General features: G+C 39.3%; 3 protein-coding genes across 3 annotated transcripts in view; 2 read left to right on the top strand and 1 right to left on the bottom strand.

Moving 5' to 3' along the window:
• BCO1 (beta-carotene oxygenase 1) overlaps nucleotides 1-11,321 on the bottom strand; it is a 172,801-nt gene extending 161,480 nt beyond the window's left edge. Inside the window, exon 1 of the mRNA XM_036752323.1 lies at nucleotides 11,069-11,321. The gene's annotated coding sequence lies outside the window, so the exon portion shown is untranslated. The remainder of the gene's footprint in view (nucleotides 1-11,068) is intronic.
• Nucleotides 1-19,742, top strand: part of PKD1L2 (polycystin 1 like 2) — a 154,643-nt gene that overhangs the window by 66,686 nt on the left and 68,215 nt on the right. The window contains exons 25-27 of the mRNA XM_036749929.1: nucleotides 1,840-1,941; nucleotides 5,379-5,557; nucleotides 9,374-9,520. Of these exons, the coding sequence (XP_036605824.1) occupies nucleotides 1,840-1,941; nucleotides 5,379-5,557; nucleotides 9,374-9,520 (428 nt within the window). The remainder of the gene's footprint in view (nucleotides 1-1,839; nucleotides 1,942-5,378; nucleotides 5,558-9,373; nucleotides 9,521-19,742) is intronic.
• LOC118844433 (ARL14 effector protein-like) lies at nucleotides 15,191-15,964 on the top strand. Its single transcript, XM_036752324.1, has one exon. It carries the CDS (start codon nucleotides 15,191-15,193, stop codon nucleotides 15,962-15,964), a length of 774 nt encoding a protein of 257 aa, XP_036608219.1.

Below are 19,742 nucleotides of genomic sequence, written 5' to 3'. Positions count from 1 at the left end.
TTTGGTCTTCCTTGTCAGCAAAGAAAGAATGCAAAGTCTGAGACTGAATCTCAGTGCGTTTTCGCTGCCTGGCCATATTCCCAGCCAACTAACTTGACCTTTGAGTTTTTCAGTGGGGTATGACTGCTTGTAGACTAGAGAGTTCTATGTTCCGTGTTTTGGGGGGGAGGTGCCAGCTCTGCCACACCAGCACTGCCCCTTCCCCAACCCCCAACCCGGCCTGGGCTTAGATCTTCAACAGGCTGTTGCACTCCTGCTCTGATCTGCCACTTAATTCCTCCCACCAGGTGGGCCTGGAGCCGGAAGTAACAACAGCTGTAGCTGCCCCCCGGGGCTGGAAGCCGAACCTCGAACTCCTTCTACTCCCGCAGCTTTTCCCACTAAGCTTTTCCGCAGTCTTTGGTGTTTGTGGGCTAAGGAGTCTGGTAACTGCCGCAGCTCACTGATTCAGGGCGCTAGGGCCCCCTCCACCCGGCTTCTGGTCTGGATGGTCCACGCCGTTCAGGCTGGGTTCTGCTCCACTCCGTTCCCAGCTCCCAGCTCCCAGCTCCGTGTGGGACAGACCTCACCCAGAGACCATCCAGGCTGTCCTGGGCTGGAGCCCTGCTTCCCTCTGCTGTTTTGTGGGTTCTGCCATTCTAGAATTGGTTCAGAGCCATTTTTTATAGGTTTTTGGAGGGACTCGGTAGGGAGCTCACATGAGTTCCTGCTTACCAGCCACCATCTTGGCTCCGCCCCCCCTGCTTGCGTTTTTATACTCAGCACTTAGCACAGTGTCTGGAACATAGTAAGTGTTTAATAAATGATTTTTGACTAGACGAGGTCATAGATACCAAGATCCTGACTAGACAAGGTCATGACCTGGAGTCCTGTACAGACCTGAGATTCCATGACTAGGAGAGAGGGAGTGTGGTCTAATGGCCCAGCTAGGCACACAGTGGGTGTTTAATAAATGCCTATTGCCTGACAGTGGACCTGGAATCAGGAAGATCTGGATTAAAATCCCATACCAGACAGTTATTAGCTAAGACCTAACCTCTCTTAGCCTCATTTCACATATCTGTAAAATGGGGATAATAACAGCACCTGCTACCTCAAAAGGTGGGTGTAAGGCTCAAACGAGATAATATATGCGAAGCACTTTTCACATCTTAAAAAATTATGGAAATATGCACTATTATTATTACTGATATTAATTGGAGGAACAGAGTGATTCCTTATTTGGCCACCTTCTGTAAGTCTGCTTGGTAGTCTGGGACAAAATAACATAAGCTAGAAGTCAGCAAGCTTGCTTTCTAATCCAGTGGGGGGCCACTTAACTAACTGGGTGACCTTTGGCAAGATCCCTAACGTCTCTGGGCCTTAGTCTCCTTATCTATAAGATGAGGATCACATTTGCCTTGTCTATCTCACAGAGCTGTTGTGAAGCTATAAAAGACATCACAGATGTGAAAATGTTCAGGACTTCTGAAAACACAAGAAGGCAGTAGGTACCCCTTCCCTGGAGGTCTTTAGGCTGAAGCCAAATGACTGTTTGTCAGGGACGTTTTAGAAGGATTCCTGTTTGGGTGTGGATCGCACTAGATGACCTCTGAGGCCTCTCCCAGTTCTGTTCTTCAGTGATCCGGAATATTGGTCTCAGAGTCAGAAGATGTGAATTTGGGTCTCTGCTCTGCTGCTGACAAGGTTGTATTAGTGCCTGAAGCTGAAGCAGCCTATCAGCTCCGCCAGGCTCTCCTACCACTCGCAGGGAGAGATGACTTACCACTCTCTGACTGTAGTGATACTGGCACTAGCACTGCTCAGCAAATACTTTAATAACACCCTACTTCCATCTAGGTGAAGATCACAGTGCTAGAGGACAACGATCCCCTTGCCCAGTACCATTACCTGGTGACAGTCTTTACTGGCCACCGACGGGGAGCAGCTACCACCTCCAAGGTAAAAGGGCCCTGTAGGGGGTTAGATGGACAAACTCACCCCAGTTTACCTATGCATCAGAGAAGCCCAGCCCAGACCAGGAGATAGCACTTGTATTTCTATAACTCTGATGTCTCTTATGGGTCTAAAATAGAAATCATAGGATTAAGAACTGACAAACAAGCTCATCCCTAAGGGAAAGAAGTAAAGTTGTGGCACAAAACACAAAGAATAGTTTTTATACAGTAGTTTTTGGGTCCAGATACCTGTACCTTTCCCCGTCCTAATTTTGAATTATCAGTACCACAGTGGGGTGTAGTGGAAAAGTCACTGAACATAGAATCAGAAAACCTGGGTTTAAGACCAAGCTTTGACATTTACTAGTGGTATGAACATTGGCAAGTGCCTCCCACTCTCTTGGCCTCAATTTCCTCATCCATGAAACAGGGAGAAGAATACCTGTATCACCTTCCTCAAAGAGTTATTGTAAGGAATTTAGTTCTATTCAGCAAGCAGTAAGTGCCCGTGTATGCCAGAAACTAGGTTAGGAGCTGGATATTCAAAGACAAAAATAAAGTATAATCCCTGCCCTCAAGGGGCTTATACTCTGCTTTTGGAAAGTACTCTCGAAACCTTAAAGTGCTATGAAAATGTGAACTGTTACTATTATTCTGATAACATAAAGTTGAAAGAAACAGCTGTATATAGCAGGAAGTAGGTCAGACTCAGTCAGAAGGCATAGATTTGACTCCTGGCTCTGCTGCCTGTTAGCTGTGTGATCATGAGCAGGTCACTTCAACTCTGAATCTTTGCTTCCTCATCTATAAAATGGGCCTGATAATACTTGCATTCTCTGCCTCCCAAGATTATTGTGGGAAAAGCACTGTGGAAGGCTCAAAGTACCACATATGGCTTATTATACTTTTATTACCTAATTTTTATAATATACAACACATTTTACAATATAATAAATAATACATAATAGTTTTATAATATATCTATTCTATAATTGCCCAAATGTAATAGGATCCTTCATACTTAATTTCTATAAAAGTCCATACCAGTCAACATGTATTTATTGAATATGTTTAATTAAATACCTACTATGTGCATATCCTATGCTAAGCGCTATGACAAATGCGAACACACAACTGTTCTTTTAGAGCTTACAGTCTGCTTGCAGAGGTGAGACACAGAGGGCAAGCATTATTGTTGTTGGTGAGTTGTGTCTGACTCTTTGTGACCCCATTCAGGGTTTTCTTGGCAAAGACACTGGAGAGGTTGGTTTGCCATTTCCTTCTTCAGCTCTTTTCACAGATGAGGAAGCTAATTTGCCCAGGGTCACACAGCTAGTAAATATCTGAGGCCAGATTCGAACTTAGCTACAGGAGGCAAGCATACAGGAGAGCATTTCTTGAAGGTACATCCAGAGCTAAATAGAGAGATATCACTTCCAGTTGAGGTAGTGAGGAAAGGCTTCCTAGAGGATGTAGCACTTGATCTGGGCCTTGAAGGATTACAGCAGGCAGAGAGGTGAAACAAAGGCATATGAAGTAGAGTGGATGATATGATCAAAAGGGCAGATAATAGAGTTTAACTGAAAAGGGGATGGGGCAAGGAGGGAGTTGAGCTGTGTACCCAAGGCGACAGAAGTACGTAACTACATGTAACAACTGATGACCCCTGGAATATTTAGAGAGAGTCAAGAAATAGCTTTGACGTCCATTGTTAAAGAAGTCAGCATGGTACATATAAGTCCCTTGAGTGTGTGATGTCAGAATGTGGAAATGTTCACAAAGGGCCCTCCTGGAGTGAATCTGCAGAGTCCAGAGGAGGGGGAGTTAGAGAATGAGGAAATGACTGGTAGCTGGGAACCACAGCAAGCATTCTGCATACCCAAGAGAAAATGAGTGCCAGGGCAGGAGCAGAAATTGATGTTTCCTGGCTGTACCTGAGCCCAGAAGTTTAACAGGTCTGCACAAGAGCATCTAGGCCATTGTTCTTTACCCATACTGTTCATTAAAATGTAAACTCCAGGAGGGCAGGGCCTATTTTTTGCTTTTCTTTGTATCTCCAGCATTTAGCACAGTGCTTGGAACAGAGCATTTAATAAATGCTTTTAGATTGACAACGATTTCAGTTAGCATTTGGGAGCAGAATTGGGAATTCTCTGATCAGATGTCAAATTACTGAGCTGTCTGTTATCTCCACACCCAAGATGTACAAGTGGACCTAGGACTGAGGATGTAAATGATGTCACTGGCAATAGCTTAACTACCATCGGGTGTGTTTGAGGAGGTCCAAGATAGCAGAGGCCTGCAAACACAAGACATGTTCAAAGGATAATGAAGAGACCAGTTTAAGAATACAGAGGGAGAGTTTATCATAAGAGAATGAATGGTGGCAGGGAAGGCATAAAGAGCCAGAAATAGGAAGACATTGAAGGTTTCTGAAGGCAATTTTAGTAGGATAATCAGCACAGGTATACTCCATTTGGTAGACACTAAGGCAGGTAAGAAGGCATCACAGTAGTCTAGGTAGAAATTGAACTAGGATGGTGGCACTATTATGGAGAAAAAGGGATGATTGCTTGAGGCTTTGAAAGGAGGAAGAATCCATGCAATCTGGTTCCTGATTATTGGCTAGAATCTGGTCATTGATTAGGTATGTAGAGCGAGGGAAAGGTAAGAGTTAGCAATGACTTTGAACAGGAAGAAGGTAATGTTATCAATAGAAATGAGGAAGTAGAGAAGAAGGGAAGGTTTGGGATGAGTTCAGTTTCAGACAAGGTGAGTTTGAGATGACAGTAGAACAGGTGGGCATTTTAGCATCAAATTTAATTAATCAACAAACGTTTATTGAATACCTACTATGTATGTGCTAACTATTGGGGATATAAGACCTGGGTTTGAGTTCTGTCTCTGGTATTAGTACTAGTACTTGACCTTGGTCAAGTAGCAACACATGGAATTGTCTTTAGCTCTGTGATGTTTAACATAAAGGCAAAAACAGTTCCTGCCTTAAGAGGCTAATATTCTAATAGGGGAGAGAACACAAAAAGTTGCAATTTGAGATAGTCTCAAGCAGAATCTCTCTGCATTCACATTTAAGGACATTATCTAAGGGGTCAATCTCTAAGATGGCTATTAGAAAGAACCTGTTGACTAGCAGGTTTGTAGTAAATGATGCTGTGGTTCAAGCTGAAGATTAGCTGGGTTTCACCTCTAATAGAGATTGTTTCCTTGGCTCTATTCTCTGACTTTCCCCTGCCATCTCATCGATCTATGTCTTTGATCCAAGGGTGCTTGGTTGAGAGATAGATGACTGAGCCCAAATTTGTTATCATTTATAAAGCAGTGCAAAGAGCAAGCCCTCAAGTTGTCGGGTGGCACCCTGGCACCTCAAGGACTTCAGACATATTATTAGAGAATCTGAATTTGGATTTGTTATCATTTCAGGTGACAGTCACCCTTTATGGGCTAGAAGGAGAAAGTGAGCCTCACCATTTATCAGACCCAGACACCCCAGTCTTTGAGCGAGGGGGTGTGGATGTCTTCTTGCTGGCTACTCTCTTTCCACTCGGGGAACTGCAGAGCATCAGACTGTGGCATGACAACTCTGGAGACAGGCCATCCTGGTAAGCTCATGCAGGGCAGCCAGAGCCCAGGGAGTCAAGCAGAATGAGCAGGCAAGATATCAAGGGACTTTGTCTCCACTATTTGTCTCTTTTCCTAAGTTTTCCTCTCTGCAAAATGAGGTTAACATCCACTGTAAAGATCACAGCTTTTACCTCCCACAGACGCTAAAAGACTAAATGAGATAATATTCTAAAGTCGCAAGGCCTAAGGTGAAAATACCTCAAGGTATTCATAACATTCCTTTCTTCTTTTTCCTGTATAGGCCTAAAGGGGCCAGGTTCATGGCTGTGGTTATTAATGTAGAAAGGCAAACATTCCTGATATCCCTCCTGACCTCTGTGCTGGCCACAAAGTTCCAGGGAGATGGCCAGTTAGTGTAATGGAAAGAATGCTAGATTTGGAGCCAAAGGAACTGGATTCTGGTCCAGCTCTCTCACTCGCCACCTGTGTGACTTTGGTCAAATAACCTAATCTGTCTGGGCCTCAAGGTCCTTACCCCTAAATGAGGAGGTTGTACTAAATGACCTGCAAGACTCTTCCAGTTATAAGTCTCTGATCCTATGACTTTAGAATATCAAATGCCAGAGGTGGGAGGGGCCTTCAAGCATAGAATGTCAGAGCTAGAAGGAGTCATTGAATGTCAATTTTCAGACCTGGGAGGAATGTATAACATAGAACATCAGAGCTGGAAAGGTAAGATAATATATATAGTCCAGTCCCTTCATTTTACAGACAGGGAAATAAAGCCAGAGAAGAAGAATTTGGATTGCATGGATAAGAAGTGGAAGCAGGGGGTCCAGTTAGGAAGAAGGCTTATATAAGAGTCCTGGCAACCACTAAAGTCTAACCATCACACGATCTGAGGGGGAAGGAACTGCATAAGAGAGTGAGTCCAATGGATTCCTAAGAAATGTAGGAGAAAAAAAAACCCTATTAATATTGTGGTCTGTGTTGTAGGTACAAGTCTGCCAGAAGTAATTTTTGTCAATTTATCATTATTCAGGCAATTAGGTGGCATAGTGAATAGAGTACAGGATGAACTCAGGAAGACCTGAGTTCAAATCCTGCCTCAGACACTTAGGAGGTGTGTAACCTTGTTTAATTCACTTACCCTCTGTGCCTCAGTTTGTTGTTCTTGTTCAGTTGTTTCAGTTGTGTCTGACTCTTTGGGACCCCATTTGCGATTTTCTTAGCAAAGATACTGGAGTGGTTTGCAATTTCCTTCTCCAGCTCATTTTACAAATGAGGAAACTGAGGCAAACAGGATCACAAAGTGTTGGACATGATTGAAACAACTGAACAACCACAAAATGAGGATAATTATAGCCCCTACCTCACAGGGTTTTTGTGAAGGCTGAGTAACCTGTAATTGCATACTGTAAAACACCATGGAAATGGCGTTGTTATTATTCCAATCCAAGCATTGTTTTGTTTAAAAAGACAGGTGCCTAAACTGACACAATCTCATCATGCCTCAGATGTCTCTCTTTCCTCAAGATAATTTGAAGTAATATTTATGGGATTCTTGAACACAGGAAAATTTCACAGTGTGATGAAATGTAATTACACAACTCAGAACAAAGTAAAAGTTAATGTATTACTTCATCAGTCCATAACAACAGTCACTGAATTATGGAGGGAGGATCCTTTTCCTAAAACCACACAATCCTTTTATGACCTGTCAAGAGCAGTTAATAGAAATATGACAAAGAGATCTCCCTCTGACAAGCACTCCGATGCCTTCTGGGGGAGGGAGGAGGCAATGATTTCAACTAGAGATGAGCTATCCTTCTTTCTAAGTCTGGTTACCACCCCTAATTCATTTTCCTAAGCCTTTTTTTTCCCTTCTCGAAGGAAATACACTTTCCTAAAAGTAAGGCATTAGGTGAAAGAAAACAGATTTCAGTGGAGGGCATCGTTTCCTGAAAAGTTTGATTAAGTACTGATAAAGTTTCCTTGTTTATTTCTTAATATTTTTTCAATTGAACTGAAAAGGAGGCTCAGATATGCTTCAGTGTGCCCACAACTTAGGTACATTACCTAATTCTATTGTCTTCTCACCAGCACCAAGACTATCTCTTCAGCTGTCATCTATCTATAGCTCAACTCTGGTTTGTAGAACTAAATCAGGGCACTTGTTCTCCACTTGAAGACTCCAACTTCTAGTCCGTAGAACTGGAGGATGAATAAACAATCCTATTTTTTCTCTTCTACATTGTGTATACAAATGCCTGTTCTATTTGGTTTTGGTTAAATTCAGAATAAAAATAAAATTTAATTTGAGGAAATAAAATAAAATAAAGATGTGAATAGGTGATCTGACTCCCAAGGTACAGTGCTTTTTTTTCATGACACCAGAAAGGTCATTAGAGCCAGAGCAGGAAAATTTATCCCTCTTATGATTTGTAGGTAGGTCCAGAATTATAAGTCTTATGATATAAAGTCATTTGTACCCATGGTGAATGGTGGGAGAGGCTATCAGCTTTCATACACTACATGGGGGGGACACTAAGCTTGTTCTCCTGTTCTTTGTGGTCCAGATCACTGGTAGACTAGAATTTGTCACCTGGTAAGTATGTTGGCACCCTGGCTTAGTGCCAAACTCATAATTGCCAGTTTCAGAGGGCCCTTCCATGTCAGCACACTTGTTGAAATTTAGCCATCCAGAGGGGCTAATGTGATAGAAGGAGTGTTGGACTTTGGATTCAGAAGACCTGAGTTTGAGTCCTTGCTCTGGTACTAGTACTTGACCTTGGTCCAGTAACAACACATGGATCTGTATTTAGCTCTGTGATGTGTAACATTTTGTCAGTTACTTGGATGAAAGAAGGTATGTATAGATGGCAAGCTTTTATGAAATATGCTGATATTAGAATCTAAAAAGATTAGAATTAGAAGATGAGAAAATTAGAATCTAAAAAGATCTCAATAAGCTAGACTAGAGGGGCTGAATCTAGTAAGATCAAATCTGATGGAATTATATAGTCGTTCAATTCAAGGTTTAAATAAAAATCAACTTGGGAAGTACGAAATTGGGGAAGCAGGGCCAAATAGAGTTATTGTTAAAAAGATCTGAATGTTTTAATGGACTACAAGCTCAATGACAATAACTTCATTAAGAGGCATAATGTTCAAAACAAACGAGACATGAGTCTGTGATTCTAAGAAGAGAATGGAAGATGATATAGAAAGTTTGTGAAGTTTACAATAGAGAAGGAGGAGCTCTTTGTAAAGGCTGACTTCTGTTTTCTTAACAGAGTGTAAGATGTAGCCTTTTGCCGAGAGGAAGGGGCCAGAAAATGTTCATGAAGCTTGAGATGAGATAGGAAGGTTTAGGGTGGCCATTGTGGGGAGTCTGATAGAGCTAGACAAAAGATGAATGGGCTTCCTTAGGAAGTATCAGGTTTTCTCCCCACCCCACCCAGTAAATGAAGGCTGGATGAATCCTTATTGATGTTATAGAGGGACTTCTTATTCAAGGTTTGACTAGATGGTCTCTGAAGTCCTTTCTAACTATGAGATTCTGTGATTCTCTCAGAGCCTCTGTTTTCTAATCTGTAAAATGGGGGTACTAATATTTTTACTTCCCACCTCACCAGGTTGTGGTGAAAGCCCTTTATAAACTACTCTGTGTGTGTGGCCAAATTTTTCTACAAAATGTTAAATCTTAATTATAGAGGAAAAAAATTACTGGTCCTTTCTCAGGATTGGGATTGGACCAACCAATGAAGTAATGTGTAGCCCTGAGAACCCCTGTTCTGATAGGCATTAGGGTTACATTCTGGATCCCTTGATAATCTGGCTGTCTTTTCTAGGTATGTCAACCGTGTATCAGTCCATGATTTGACGTTGGATCAGAAATGGTATTTCCTCTGCAATTCTTGGTTGTCCATTGATGTTGGTGACTGTGTCCTAGACAGGAGGTTCCCCGTGGCCACAGAACAAGATATGAAACAATTCAGGTAAGATTTAGTTCCCAAACCTTCCATTCCTATGTTAACCTCGATTCATGCCTCACGGAGAAGAACTAGGCAGCCATGTGGCTTTGAAAATCTCAGAGAAAGAAATGTATATGGTGATATTATCTTATTATGCATTGGATGTCATAACCATAGAATGTCAGAGCTGGAGTAGGCCTTAAAATATAGGACAGAGAATGTTGATCACTTGGTAAGTAGCATTTATTAAGTACTATGTACCAGGCATTATGCTAAGTCCTAGGGATACAAAGAAAGGAAAAAGACAGTCCCCATTTCCAAGGATTTCATGTTCTTATGGGGGAGACAATATACAATTTACTACATACATACTAGATATATACAGTGTAAATGGAAAATTATGTTAGAGAGGACGGACTAATGGAGGAGGGGAAGGGGAAGGCCTTCTACAGAAGTTGGAATTTGAGGTAAGTCTTAAAGGAAGCCAGGATTTAGAGGTGAGTAGGTAAAGCATTCCAGGCATGGGAGTCAGCTGGTGAAAATGCAATGAATAGGAAAAGAGGAGTCTCAAATGTGATCAGTAACACCAGGCCAGTGTAGCTGCACTATAGAGTGTGTGGAGAGGAAAAGCATCATCTATTCTAGTCTAACCCTTTCTTTTACAAATGAGAAAGCTGAACCCCACAGAGGTTAAATGAGTTGATTAGGATTATTCAGTGTTGTGATACCTTAAAGAAAAACTCTGAGACACAGTTGCTAATCAATAAATTTTTTTAAACTTTAAATGCCATAAAAATGCAAAAAGATATCTTTGAATACAAACTCAATTCAGTTTTCTTGTAGGGCTTCTTGTATGCAAAAAGGAAAAAGGCAATAAAAATAAAAGGAAGTGCCTACTCTATTCCTAATGACTGGCTGGCCACCTTAGCAACGTACAAGAATCATGGGATCAGATGAAGGGCCAAACCATGTAGTATAGCCAAGGAGGATGAGATCCCAGTGAGAAATCAGGGACAATGCATGAAGTGTGGATGGGAATTAGGTAGAGAGTAGTGAGGGCAGGGGAGGAAAGAGGGCAGGAGAGACGAGGATGGGCAAAAGCTAAGAGTGGGAAATAGGAAATAAGAGCATTCAGTTTGGCAGGCACATAATATGAAATAAATCTGGAAAGGTAGTTGGGCTGAATGCCAGCCTAAAGAGCAAAGGACATGCACCACGGAGGGGAAGGTACTCTGGGCACAATTCAATTCAACAAACATTTATTAAACAGCTATTATGCAGCAGGCACTGACCTGGGGATACAAAGATGACCCTGCTACAGATCCTGTTGTCCAAAAGTTGACAATCATTTTGGGGTTTTGTAGGAATTATTGAGGGACTTCTCCATTGAGAAATAGGATATAATGTAGGAACAGAGGAGAGATCAGGAAAAGTGCTTTAAAACTACTGAGGTCAACTTCTGGTGCCAAGATGGCAGAGTAAAGAAGGAACCCTCAGAAGTCCTCCCAAATTCCCCTCCAAACAACTAGAAAACCACCTCAGAATTGATCAAGGAGCAGGGAAGCAGCTTACCAGCACAGCAGGAAAGATTTGTCTCACTGAGGTAGGAGGGGATCAAGGTCCAAGAGCAGCAGCAAGGCTCTAAGCCTGGGGCAGTCCACCAGGGAGGCCCTGCCCTCCTGCAAGCCAGCAGCCCCCTATGCAAGTGAGGAGTCTGTGCAGCACAGAAAGGCCTCAGCCCAGCAACCCCGCCCCCAGCACAAGTCACTAGTGAGGCTTTGACCCCATTGCTGACCAGTTGTGAATCCCCACCTCTGGGGCTGGCCAACAGGGAGACTCTGCCCCTGGGGCTGAAACCCCATTTCCAGTAGCAGGGCCCAACCCCTGGGGCAGATCAGCAACAAGATCCCTCCTCCAGGGCCAGATACCAGAAAGCTCTGTTACTATAGCAACTCAGTAGCAAGGCTCCACCCCTGGGGCAGGCCAGCAGCTAAACCCCACACCAAGGGGAGGACAACAGGAAGGCCCCACCTCCCAGTACTAGCCAGAAGGGAAGCCTACCCTTCAGAGAAAGCAAGCAGCTAAGCCCTGAAGCCCAGTGAAAGTGAGCAGTAAGACCCAGAGCTCCAGCACAAAAAGCTTGGGATAGTGCAGGACCAGAGCCCAACCCTCACATAAAGGGCAGAAAAAATGAGCAAAAAAAAAAAGAGCTTGACTATGGAAAGTTTCTGTGGTGATAGGAAGGATCAAGGCATAAGCTTAAAAGAAAAGAGTGTCAAAATAGGTACCTTTGAAGTCTCAAAGAAAAATGTAATTCAGTCTCAGGCCCAAAATGAATTCCTAGAAGAACTTAGAAAGGATTTTAAAAAGCATATCAGAGAAGTAGAAGAAACATTTGGGAAAGAAATAAGAGTAAAGCAAGAAAATCATGAAAAAAGAGTCAGTAGCATGGGAAAAGATATACAAAAATTTACTAAGGAAAATAACTCCCTGAAAAATAGAATTGGCCAAATGGAAAAGGAAGTACAAAAGCTCACTGAAGAAAATAATTCCTTAAAAATTAGATTGAACAAGTGGAAACTAATGACTCTATGAGACATCAAGATACAATAAAACAAAATCAAGAAAGGAAAAAAAATAGAAGAAAATGTGAATATTTTCATTGGAAAAACAACTGACCAAGAAAATAGATCCAGGAGAGATAATAGAAGAATAACTGGACTCCCTGAAAACCATGATTTTAAAAAAAAAAAAAAAAGCCTGGACAACATCTTTCAAGAAATTATCAAAGCAACCTGCCCTGATATATTAGAACCAGAGGGCAAAATGGAAATTGAAAGAATCCACTGATTACCATCTGAAAGAGATCCCAAAATAAAAATTCCCAGGAACATCTTAACCAAATTCCAGAGCTCACATATCAAGGAGAAAGTATTGGAAGCAGCCAAAAAGAAACAATTCAGGTATTGTGGAGCTACAGTCAGGATTACATAGCATTTAGTAGCTTCCACATTAAAGAACTGTAGGGCTTGGAGTATGATATACTGGAAGGCAAAGGAGTTAGGGTTACAACCTAGAATCACCTGCCCTGCAAAATTGAATATAATCTTTCAGGAAAAAATGGACATTTAACAAAATAGAGGACTTTCAAGCATTTCTTATTAAAATACTAAAGCTGAATAAAAAGTTTGACCTCCAAATACAAGATTCAAAGGAAACATAAAAAGATGAAACAAGAAGAGAAAACATAAGAAAATCAGGTTAAAAGATTCATATTCCGATATGGCAAGATAATATTTATAACTCTTAACTTTATTACTATAAAAGCAATTAGGAGGAATATATGTAGACAGAAGGTGTTGATATAATGTGATCAGATGATATCCCAAAAAAACAAAATAAAGGGGCAAGAGAGAAAATTGCACTGGAAAAAGGAGGGGGGAGATTGAATGGGGTAACTTATCCCACATTAAAGAGGCATGAAAAAGCTATTATAATGGAGAGGAAGAGGGGTGGTGGTAGCAGGCAAAGTTTAAACCTTACTCTCATCAGAATTGGCTAATAGAAGGGGGAGGGGGAACTAATAAAAGGGACAGTATATTGGGGAAGGTAGTGATCAGAAGTAAAACACTTGTGAGGAGGAAAAGGGTGAGTGGTAAGAGAGAGAGGGATAAACAAGCAAAAAATATCATGGAGGGAAATACATAGTTATCATAACTATAAATGTGAATAGGATGAACTCACCCACAAAATTGAAGCAGGTAGCTGAATGGATTAAAAACCAGAATCCTACAATATGTTGTTTACAAGAAACATATTTGAAGCAGAAAGACACACACAGGGTGAAGTAAGGGACTGGAGCAGAATCTATTATACTTCAGCTGAAGCAAAGATAGCAAGGGTAGCAATCATGATCTCAGACAAAGCAAAATCAAAAATAGATCTAATTTAAGGAGATAAAGAAGGAAACTATATTTTGCTGAAAGGTGCCATAGACAATGAATTCATATAAATACTAAACATATATGCACCAAATGGTATAGCATCTAAACTTTTGAAGGAGAAACTGAATGTGTTACAGGAGGAAATAGATAATAAAACTAAATTAGTGGGGGACCTCAATGTTCCCCTCTTGTAACTAGATAGATCTAGCCAAACCATAAACAAGAAAGAAGTTAAGGAGTTGAATAAAATTCTGGAAAAGTTAGATATGATAGCCCTCTGGAGAAAATCGAATGGGAAGAGAAAGGAATATATCTTTTTCTCAAAAGTATATGGCACCTACCCAAAAATTGACCATGTATTAGGACATAAAAACCTCACAACCAAGTGCAGAAAAGCAGAAATAGTAAAGGCATCCTTTTAAGATCATAATGCAATAAAAATTACATTCGATAATGGATAATAGAAAGAAAGATTAAAAATTAATTGGAAAATGATCTAATCTTAAAAAGCAAGTGAGTCAAAGAAGAAATAAAAACAATTGATAATTTCATTAAAGAAAATGACAACAATGAGACAACCTACCAAAATGTAGAGGATGCAGCCAAAGAGATACTTAGGGGGAAATTTATATCTCTAATTGCTAACATCAATAAAGTAGAGAAAAAATAGTTCAATGAATTGGGCATGCAACTAAAAAAACTAGAAAAAGAACAAAGTAAAAATCCTCAAACACCAAATTGGAAATCCTGAAAATCAAAGGAGAGAGCAATAAAATTGAAGGTAAGCAAATTATTGAATAAATAAAGCTAGAGGCTGGTTTTATGAAAAAAAATAAACCATTGGCTAATTTGATTTTAAAAAAAGGAAAGAGGAAAACCAAATTACTAGTATCAAAAATGAGAAGGGTGAATTCACCATCAATGAAGAAGAAATTAAGACTTGTTGGGAGCTATTTTGTCCAATTATATGCCAATAAATTTGGCAATCTAAATGAAATGGATAAATATCTATAAAAATATAAATTACTCAGATTAACAGAAGAAATAAAATACTTAAGTTACCCAATTTTAGAAAAAGAAATTGGACAAGCTATCAATGTACTTCCTAAGGAAAAAATCCTCAGGACCAGATAGATTCACAAGCAAATTCTACCAAACATTTAAAGAACAATTTGGAACTATTTGAAGAATAGATAACTATTTGGAAAATAGAGCTATTTGGAAAAATAGGTGAAGAAGGAATCTGAACAAATTCCTTTTATGACAGAAATGTGATGCAGATACCCAAGCCAGAAAGAGCCAAAACAGAGAAAGAAAATTATAGACCAATTTCCCTGATGAATATTGATGCAAAAATGTTAAATAAAATGCTAGCAAAGAGATTACAGCAATATGTCACAAGGACCATACACTATGAGCAGGTGGGATTTATACCAAGAATGAAGGGCTGTTTCAATATTAGGAAAACTATTAGCATAATTGACCATATCAATAAGAAAACCAACCGAGGTTCGTGAGGTCCTCTCCCTGGTGGTGGGCGGTGCAAGCTGGTCGAGTTGCTGGTTGCTACATGTGGAGCCGTTATTTCATGGCTGCAGAGGGCCGGGGGCTGAGGTGCGGGGGACTGTGTGGCAGGAGCCAGGCCAGTCGCCTGGCAAGGGTGATCCTCAATAGGACCTACTAGAGGCTACAGAAAAAAACCTAGGCAGAATTTAATAAACAGTGAAATAGGTTGTTCTAAGGAAGTAAGATGGATCCCTGTTCAGTTAGAGTTCAACTTCGTGCTACCAATGAATGTCATAAGACATACTATGCTGGACATACTGGCTTCAAGACTTTGCAAGAATTGTCATCAAATGATGCACTTTTACTTCAGCTTAGAACCGGAATGACCCTCTCTGGAAACGATACAATTTGCTTACATCATGCAAAAATTTACATTGATCAGTTTGAGGACTTGCAAAAGTCTTGTTGTGATCCTTTTAACATACTCAAAAAGCTTGCAAAGAAAAATTTGCGTGCAAGTGACTTAGATGATGCCACTTTCCTAAGTGCCAAGTTTGGAAGACAGCTTGCATCGGGTTGGAAGTTTTGTCCAAAATGCTCACAGATAATCAATGGAAGTGTGGATGTTGAATCTGAAGATCGGCAAAAAAGGAAAACTGATTCAGACAGAAGGACTGCTAAAGCCTTGTGGTCCTTGCAGTTTGCAAATCCAGGAAAGCAAACTGAATTTACTCCAGAAACTGGTAAGAGAGAGAAAAGAAGGCAGACTAAGGCAACCAATTCAGACAAGCAAGTGATACCACCAAAGAGCAAAGTCTATGATACCCAAGGCCTCCCGATATTAAGTTGGATGGATCTCTGTGACTGCCTTGATGAAGATTGCCTGGGGTGCTTCTACACATGTCCTAATTGTGGTTCTAGCAAGTGTGGAGCTGAATGTCGCTGTGACAGAAAATGGCTTTATGAGCAGGTTGAGATAGAAGGAGGGGAGATTATTCATAATAAGCATGCTGGGTAATTTGAAGTGTTCAAATGAGCTTGCTCTATTTCCTTGTAGCTCTAAAATTCTACTGTATACTCAGAATTCAAGCATGATGAACAAGTGACAAAAGATTTGAAAAATGTTATTACATCTGACTGTTTTGTGCTAAGTGTTTTAGAATTCATTGTGTTGTGTATATTTTACATGCACTTGAAAAAAATCAGCTTAAGTTCACTGTGGATAAATAAGCAAGCTTAGTAGTTGGGAACAGCGCTTGACTGTACAAGGAGAACTGATCTTTGCACAACTGTTAAAACCATTCTGGCATTCATGAATTAATAAATGGGGGCAAAATCTTCAAAGCACTTTATCAGATTACATTCCCTTTGAGTAAAGAAACAAATAATGAGAACACAATTATTTTGAGACTATCCTAAGCATTCTTACTCCTTTTCTACTCAGCTTTCTGTCAAATTAGAGATTCTTAATATTTTAAAATTTAAACTGTAGCCCAATAAATTATAAGCAGATGTAGCTCACTTAATTTATCACTTGGTCCGGCCTTCTAAATTGAACTTAAAACTCTGTTGTGATGTAGATTCAACTCTTTGACACCACCTCTCCCCCTGTTCCCCACCACCATCCTTTTCAAATTGAAGCCAAATAAGCCTCTGCACCTCATAGAATCTAGGTTTCCTGTCCAATCAAGAAGCATACTTACAGACATTTAAGATTTGTGTTCCTGTAATTTAGTATATATGAAATCTCAAGTTCCTAAATTGCCTTCAGAATTACAGTTGTGTTTCAAATATTATTAAAGACAACAAATTTTAAATGGTAGCACAAAGTCTTTGGGAAATTACCTAAAGAACACTCAGTACCCCTTGCTTGCAGATTTAGCTTTGAAGAAGTCTCCCTTCCAAAGGACTCTCACTTTAAAGATTTCATAAGAAATGTAAATCCTGCTAGTTTTCTGAATGGTAATTTGCAAGGCTGTTGAGATTTGGTACATTTTTAAACAATGAATCTACAAGTCCATTTCCTGTTCCTTGTTTGAAATGAGAGTGCTATGGAACCTTCAGGTCCTTTTTATGTTGCTGCTAGACTTCAGGGGACCTGACTATTAATAAAGGAAATGCTAAAATTGAACAAATGTTAATTTCCATTCTGTATGGATTGTGATAGAGAAGTCAGTGTTAACATGCTAAAAAGTTAAATTGAAATTAGAAATACAAGTATCCAGATTTTGTGTTTTCAGGTTTTTTGGTGTTTCTAGTTCAATTGCACTTTTGCATAATTAAGTTGTAATTTCTTTTGTAGTTTTATTTGACTTTCTACAGATAGTGTCTGTTTAATTAATAGCTGTGCTTCTGCAATGAATGTCATACTGATAGAATCTAGTGTTAGAGAATCTAGTTGTAATTTTCAAGTCCTTGATGGGACTTTGCATATTATGGCCCCACAGTCCATACTAATTTTGCTCTGTTGATGTGGGCATGTTTAGTTTTGTTGGAAAAATCCTTTTTAGCAATTGTGTTTACAAGTCTTTGCTTCTTTATCTATTATTCTACTGAGCATCCATGTTTATATAAGTAATATAGGTACTATTCACATAGGCATTGTACCTTGTCAGAAGTATATTAAATATTAAAATATCTTAATGCTATGTCCTTATATACTTCAGGAGGGAGGTGTTGAGTTCTTCCTAGTTGAAGGCTTCAGAAGACTTGGCAGTTCATTGTGTAGACAAAGTGATAGGAGCTATGATAATTCACAGAGAAGGGAGTTGTTTTGGAAGTTAAAGCTGTTGTCTAGGAAGATCTAATTCAAAACTGACTTACACTTTCATATCTAATTGTCTTCATTATCTCATTCGTGTGGGTACTCTATCCATCCATATATAGATTCTACTCATTCTATCTTGTGCACTTCTTTGTCTATCTTCCACATACTGTCTAAGCTGTATACCGTTAACACAAAAGGAATAAATACTTTGATGGCAGTTTTTACTTTGTCACAACTACTTTTAGATGTGTGAAACATTTTCTTGGGCCCAACACAGCTACCCTTTGTAGCTGTTTTCCTTTACAAACCAGCATTTTTGCTTTATATAAAGATAAATTAGCAATGTTCCAGCTTAATTCTAATTTTGGCCTTAGCATAGCATTCTGCCTTTGTCTAAATTTTCAAGGTTTTGGATACAAATTTGCCATATAGAAATAGAATACCACTATGTGAACTGTTACTACTTGATCAATTCAGTTTTTCTCTTTATAGTTACTTTGCTGCTAAAGGCATTTTGTTCTGTTGTAAAGTTTGTGTGTAATTTATTTGGTTTTTGCTAACAGCTACTGGAACTATAAGAAAATAAACCAAACTTCTCATCCAAAAAAAAAAAAGAAAAGAAAACCAACAGAAATCATATGATTATCTCAACAGATGCAGAAAAAGGCTTTGACAAAATACAACACCCATTCCTATTAAAAACGCTAGAGAGCATAGGAATGAATGGAGCTTATATGATAAGTAATACTTATCTAAAACCATCAGCAAGCATTGTCTGTAATGGGGATAAGGTAGATGCCTTCCCAATACAGTCGGGGATGAATGATGCCTATTATCACCTCTATTATTTAATATTGCACTAGAAATGTTAGCTATAGCATTAAGAGAAGAAAAAGAAATTAAAGGAATTAGAAAGGCAATAAGGAAACAAAACAATCACTGTGCAGATAATATGTTATACTTAGAAAATCAACTGAAAAACTACTTGAAATTATTAACAACTTTAGCAAAGTTGCAGGATACAAAATAAACCCATAGACATCATCAGCATTTCTATATATTACCAACAAAGTCCAGCAACAAGAGATAGAAAGAAAAATTCCATTTAAAGTAACTAAACAATATAGAATACTTGGGAGACTGCCTTCCAAGACAAACCCAGGACTATATGAAAACAACTATAAAACACTTTTCACACAAATAAAATCAGAGCTAAACAATTGGAAGAATATTAATTACTCATGGGTAGACCAAATGACAATTCTATATAAATCTATTTATTCAGTGTCATACCAATCAAACTATCAAAAATTATTTTGTAGAGGTGGAAAAAAATAACAAAAATTGATCTGGAAGAACAAAAACTCAATGATATCAAGGGAATCAATGAAAAAAATTCAAAAGAGGATAGTCTAGCCATACTAGATCTCAGATTGTATTATAAAGCAGTAATCATCAAAGCAGTCTAGTACTGGCTAAGAAATAGAGTGGTTGATCAGTAGAATAGGTTAAGTACAAATTACATGACGGTAAGTGACCATAGCAATCTAGTATGTGATAAACCCAAAGATCCAAAGCTGTGGTATATGATTGTAATGGAATATTATTGTGCTGTAATAAATGACAAGCAGGATGATTTCAGAAAAATCTGGAAAGACTTACATGAACTGATGCATAGTGAAGTGAATAGAACCGGGAAAACATTGTACACATAAGAGCAATATTGTTTGATGAAGAATTGTGAATGACTTAGCTATTCTCAGCAATACAATAATTCAAAACAATCTGAAAGGACTGATGATGAAACATATTATCCACCACTAGAGAAAGAACTGATAGTGATTGAATACAGACTGAAGCATGTTATTTTTCACTTTCTTTCAAATTTTTTTTCTTTTATTCGTCTTCTTGTACAAAATGGCTAATATGGAAATGTTTTACATAATTGCACATGTATAACCTATGTCTGATTACTTACCATCTTAGGTAGCGGGGAGGGAAAGGAAGGAGGGATAGAATTTCGAACTCA

The sequence above is a fragment of the Trichosurus vulpecula genome, chromosome 3 (assembly GCF_011100635.1).
Source record: "Trichosurus vulpecula isolate mTriVul1 chromosome 3, mTriVul1.pri, whole genome shotgun sequence".
NCBI lineage: Eukaryota > Metazoa > Chordata > Mammalia > Diprotodontia > Phalangeridae > Trichosurus > Trichosurus vulpecula.
The sequence above is the reverse complement of the archived record's forward strand: the minus strand, read 5'-3'. Positions and strand labels throughout refer to the sequence as shown.

Excerpts from the sequence above, each read along its gene's own strand:
- LOC118844433 (XM_036752324.1), top strand. The coding sequence starts at position 15,191 with ATGGATCCCTGTTCAGTTAGAGTTCAACTTCGTGCTACCAATGAATGT.